This window comes from Epinephelus fuscoguttatus, linkage group LG14 (genome assembly GCF_011397635.1).
Source record: "Epinephelus fuscoguttatus linkage group LG14, E.fuscoguttatus.final_Chr_v1".
Lineage (NCBI taxonomy): Eukaryota > Metazoa > Chordata > Actinopteri > Perciformes > Serranidae > Epinephelus > Epinephelus fuscoguttatus.
Window position 1 is genome coordinate 25811876 of NC_064765.1, and position 6000 is coordinate 25817875.

The 6000-nt window shown below is 46.6% G+C and overlaps 1 protein-coding gene across 4 annotated transcripts in view; it reads right to left on the bottom strand.

The window, feature by feature from the left end:
- LOC125900793 (AT-rich interactive domain-containing protein 1B-like) overlaps positions 1-5686 on the bottom strand; it is a 192208-nt gene extending 186522 nt beyond the window's left edge. For all 4 annotated transcript variants that reach the window (XM_049596018.1, XM_049596019.1, XM_049596017.1 and 1 more), the window contains exon 1: positions 3727-5686. In XM_049596018.1, the coding sequence (XP_049451975.1) occupies positions 3727-4983 (1257 nt within the window). In that variant the 5' untranslated portion in view covers positions 4984-5686. The remainder of the gene's footprint in view (positions 1-3726) is intronic.
- Between the last annotated feature and the right edge of the window lie 314 nt (positions 5687-6000).

The following is a 6000-nucleotide window of genomic DNA, read 5'->3' on the forward strand; positions in this document are numbered from 1 at the left end:
CGCCTGCACACACGCACATACACACATACACAAACAGAGAGACAGAGAGAAGAGACACACACTCAAGGACATACACAGAAAATCTAAACACACACCCAGAAAAAAAAAGAAGCACCCAAACACACACTTGCGTGCCCATTTCCTGCCCAGACCCCATGGGCTGTCTGTCCGATGCAGAACATGTACCATAAATTAAATTCCAGCAGCCACAGTCAGGCCCATCACTATGCACAAGGCTCCCTGAGATAGCCGCATAATACAATGTGACATTGATGCATTGCTCCTATTATAAAGTCTTTGTTCGTATCACACTAATAATTCATAAGAGAGAAATGTAAACAGTATGCACTGGAGAGCACTGCGAGCAGGAATCATTTCAAGGTAAGCACATTACCAAGGATGGGATTGGGTCTAGTCTTTGATATGGAGAACTACCGAGCTTTGATTTCAATTCTAAAAAAACAAAGGCAAAAACACGGAGCATAATAGCGATAAATTAGTGGAAACTGTAGATAACCATTCATTTTTCTTTTATTAGGTCAGATTTTAAATGAGTTGCTGCTGCAATTATCTAAGCAACAACACTATTTCCAACTTCCTAGGTCCTCATTATTATCTACTAATTACTTTTATTGTTCTCTGTGTGTGTTGTGTGTGTGTTCTGATTAGTGAATAGCAGACAGATTCTTGTTACGCATACAGGTTGAGACACAATATGCTGTTACGTTTATGATGTCGACGTAAGTCATTAGGATTGCACATATGCTGTTGTATTACTGCTATACGTACACACTGCACATAAGCACCGGGGAAAAAAACACATTGAGCAGGAGCGGCCTGGATTGAAAGCAGCTGATGTGTTGACAAACATGCACACACACATTTACGCATAGGTCACAAACTGAACGCTGAATATTGTTCTGTTATCCCTCAATCAAGTAGGCCACGGTAATCGGAAAAACTAGGACAATGTCATTTTGATAAGAGAGCAGGTTCATGCACACACCTCTAAATAACATATCTCACATATCTCTGATGTGTGCGCACATACACAACAAACACACACACACACACACACACACACACACACACAGTGGTAGGGCTCTGTCTTCATTTTGGTGAGTGGCCAGACAAGTGGGGGGGGGGGGGGGGGAAGAGACAGCAGTGTAAATGAGGTGCACTCGTTTCGCTCACAGCTTGCTCCTGAAGAGAGGCAGTGGGGAGGGAAATTGAATTTGAAAGAGGGGAAACTGTGCCAACAGGTGACAGAGGCGTGCTCTGACCAAACGCACTCTGAAGTGAAGCGCAGTCATATCACGGGGCCAATTTGGAGGCAGTATTATGCACTACACCGCTCGCCTTTCTCGCACAGCCTGTCAGTGCACAGGAGAGCAGTGCTGCCGCTCCAAATATGAATTAAACATAGGGCTTTTGTAGCGTGAATATACTGCTGCTGAAATGTTGGTAGAGACGAGAAAAAACACAGTCGCACATGCACTTACTCCTGAAGTGGGAAACTGAAGAAAAAAATACATTTGCAGTATATAATGTTAAATGTAATATTTGTTTAGGGGGCCGGTTTGTTGGAATCATATGTACTAAAAAACAAGTAGAGAATATGGCTCATGTGACTGATACGCTGTCTGAGTTTCATTAAGGCGTCTGATATATATATATATATATATATATATAAATATATATATATATATATATATATATATAATATTAATATCCAATCTGCACACAATCAGTAATAATTACTGTAGGTTTCTCTTGACCACCTTATTGGTGCATAATTTGATACAATCAATACCGCAGCAAACCCTCCCACGCTAAAACATTCACTTAATTTCCCCAGCATCCAACACAAATTGCCTTTGATTGAAACAATGTAGGCTAATGAACTGCTTTTGTTTTGCGAGAGGCACACAGTATAAGCTATGCTCAACCACCTTACCCTCCAGTCGTCCAGATGTGCCACCCAGCAGTGCGAATAATTTAGTGCATCAAAAACAACCGCAGAATAATGGCTCTTCTGGAGAAACACTGTGCTGTGTTAGGGCAGAGTTCTGAGCTGCCAGCGACTGCCTCCCCCGGCTGCGGGTCTGCACGCTACTGACACATCAGTGTTTGAGCACAGGCTTCGGGGACACCCAGGGATCCTTGAGTGCAGTCCCCAGAAACAGAGGAGAGAATACTTGAATAATCAGTGACACTTTCTTCCCCTCTCTCAGCTGTTACCACTGAGGTGCCCTCGAGCAAGGCACTCAACCCCCAGCTGCAGCAGTGGCCAACAGAACTCAGCTTGCAAGGGCTGTTGTGTAAAACTGTGGCTGGGAATACAAGTGTTTCCAGAAAAAGTGAATTTTCCTTAGATTTCAAAGTGTCAATGCACACCCTATTCCATAATGCATTAACATCACATTTATAAGATATGTTGGAGGCTTTCTCTAAATTCTGCTTGAAATGAAACATTTATATCAAACAGAACAAACACAACTGGAAAATCCTTCACATATAACACGTAATCCAATACTACAACTCCACATTATTTCTTTTTTGTCATCCCGAGCTGACATTGAAGTGTTTTTGTACGTCTTTTCAGCGTGGAAAAATTATGTGAATAATTATTTTTATTATCAGGAGCAGCCTACACTTTCATAAAACTTCAATTATTGCATTGGACGGCCTCCAAGTCTGGAGTATTCCCATAAGACGTGAATGCAGCATCACTACAGCGCCATGGCCAAGGATCCCTACAAGAAGCCTCCTCTTTTTTTTCTGAGTGCAGTCTGCCCAGCGGGGCCACGGGGAGCCAATCAGATGGCAGACAGGGTGTCAACTGTGAGCTGGGAGTACGGAGAGCTTTTAGCCAGTTTACCTCCACTATTCAAATTGTGAGCTGCATGGGAATAAACGAGGCGCACAGAAGCGCTCCGCTCGATACGGAGCGCGCGCGGAGAGGGACAGACGGTCTTTGCACGGCCGCGGCGTACGTTTGATTTTTTTTTAAATCACTTAAATATAACATGATAATAAATATCTGCGCCCATAATGATCATTCATGTACATTTTTTATAGGGATAATTTACTTTTGTTCGACGAGCGCCTCGAACACAACACGTCCTCTAAACAGGGCGTTTCGCAATGTGTCTGACACCACGTCGGCAGAGAGGTGAATCTGCCCAACATCAATGTTGCTTTTTAATCTACTGAATAAAACTAAAAATGAAATAAAACGGAGAGTACACAAGAATATGAACTTAGAAAATGGGATGATATAAGCACAGCCTTTGATATAGCTTATCAATTATTGTAGAGGATCATTAAACAACCCAATCGATAAAGCACATTTAAAATAAAAACATTTTTGCGACAAGTTTTCTTTCCTTTTCCTGTCATGTTATAGCCCAGGCAGCTCTAATATTTAAAACGTTTACACAAGTCAGAATTGTGCACACTTAATTGACTTTCTTCTACATAACACCCCTTGATAAAAAATATTAACAGCTGTATAATTCACTTACAAACTTCAACACTCTGGTCCACATATAATGGTCCATGTCCGAGGCACACTGACTGTATTTGTGATCAACACACACACACACACACACACACACACACACACACACACACACCACCTGGTAATTATGAGTGACACACCAGCGCTGAGAAACCCAGGTTCAGTGCCGCACACCGGCTGACTGAGAAGTTTCCCAAACTTACCTGCGTCCTGCCGAGGCCTTGCCCTCCGTTGCCCGTACTCATTGAATGAGGGTGGTTTCTTTGCTGTGCTCCCCAACCGTGGGCCGAGGTGGCACCATAATGGGGCCCCACGTCTTTCCCCAGGCCCATGCCGGCTTGCTGCTGCGCCGTGGAGCCGCCGTAGTCTTGATATGCACCGCCATAGCCCCGCATCATGGGGCTCGGGGACGTCAGCAGTTGGTTGAGGGTCGGGGTGGCCCCTGAGGGATGCTGCTGCTGCTGCTGCTGCTGCTGCTGCTGCTGAGTTTGTCCTGGGAACCTCTGAAAGCCACCCGAAGCAGCACCCAGGGGTGACTTGCCCTGGCTTGCTGAAGAGTTGCTGCCCATCATCATGTTCCCAGGTTGCCGGCATCCAGAGGGGCCCATCATCCCGTAGGCCCCGCCACCGTAGCCCGCCCGGTACGCCGGGTACTGATTGTACTGGCTGTTGTGGTACCCTGCTTCGTGGGAGTTCTCCATGCTGTTATGTGCCGTGGAGTGCGTTATCCCCATCCCACTGCTTTGCTGCTGCTGTCCGCCATGTTGCTCGTAACAGGGCCTTGGAGTGTAATAGTTGTTATTAAACTCAGAGTTGTTACTAGTTGGCCCCAAGTTAGAGTGTTCATACCTGGTACCCATCATCCTCTCTGTGGGTTTACAGGTGAGCTCCCCCTCACCTTTTCCTGGCATGTGCTGCTGTGGCTCCCCCTGGCCCCCCAACAGGTTCTCTTTGCCACCGTGGTGTTGGTGATCCATACCTCGGTCCCCACGGGGCCCCTGGCCGTTGTTATTGGCGGTGTTGTTACTTTGGATCTGTCGCTGCTGATGTGGCGCAAATTGGCCGAATTGCGGCGGCTGCTGCTGCGGCGGTTGAGACTGAGGGGGATCTCCGCTCCCCACACATTTCAGCTTGTGATTCGCGATCAAACCCGCTTCCATCGAGGAAGTGGTTGAATTAGTCGAAGCCGTGGCGGACGTGAGGTTATTCCCATCCTTGTCGTGGCCGTCCGAAGCGTTGTGAGTCGTGGAAGTTGAATGAACCATGTTGAGCTCGTTTCGGCGGTGATGGTCTACATTATTCAGAGTCCCATCTCCGGCACCCAGCATCGGTCCAGTCCGTTGTACGGTCCCTCCTCCTCCTCCGGATTTCCCCGAATTGAGCTCCGGACCCAAACCGCTGGATAATTTCTTATTTTTGTTATTAGTTCTGGTCGGAGCCGATGCAACTTGCGCAGCCATGGTCACTCCAACATCTCAGCGCGCAGTGACAGCAAGCCCCGACCAGCCTTGCACACAGAGAATAATACAAGAGGGAAGAAAAACACAAGCTGGGAGGAGAAAAATATATTCAGTGAAAAAGCAAGCTTTGTTCTAGCGCTGGTGTTGCTGTGGTGGTGGTGAAACGGTGCGTCAGTGAGGCTTCATGTTGAAAGTTTCTCTGGCAGGTTTAAACGAAACTTTTTCTCTTCCCCCCTCCGCCTCTCCTCCATCCCGGTTCTCGGTAATATGTAGCAGCGTCTCCCGGAGCCCTTGTGGCCCAGCATGGCATGAGAGAGAGCGGGCTCTACCAGCTTATCCACCTCCAGGGCTCCGGCGCGCCTCGCATGGAAAATCCGGACTGGAGTAGCGAGCCATTACGCACGCTGCATTTTGATGTTTCTGTCTTTAACGAGGCTTTGACGGCTGATTAAACAATTAAAAAACATTCACTGATGGTGGCTGTAGTTTTACACAGCATACGTTTTCTTACTGTCATTATACCATCCAGATTTCTTTTGGTAATTCCACCTCTCAGGCGGTCAAGGAATGACTCCTTCTCTTGAGTTTAAAGTGCACAATACTCTCTAACAAACAATAACCTGACACATCGGGCATCTCCAATTTACGCACAGACACTGCTCCTCCCGTCCACACGGATCCTTCACATAACCACACCAGCAGATGTTAACTTTGCCCGAGTGAGTTTCTACACGCAGTTATCCAGATCGGATTTTCCCTCTTCCCAGCCTCTCTGTCCCTCGGCTCAAGCCAGTTCTCTGCAGCTCTGACAGGAGTCGGACACGCAACCACAAGCTGTGCGCAATAATGTTGCCATCGGAATAAGAATGTAATCACACTTTATAGCAGCTATAATGTTGTAATATCTGTACCAGAGTTCATCCACTATGCGCCTCAATCACTTCTTTTCAGCCTGAAAAGGAGTAATGCTCCCCTTCAACAAAAGAACCATTGCAATCGTGTCATAGCAGGGAAACC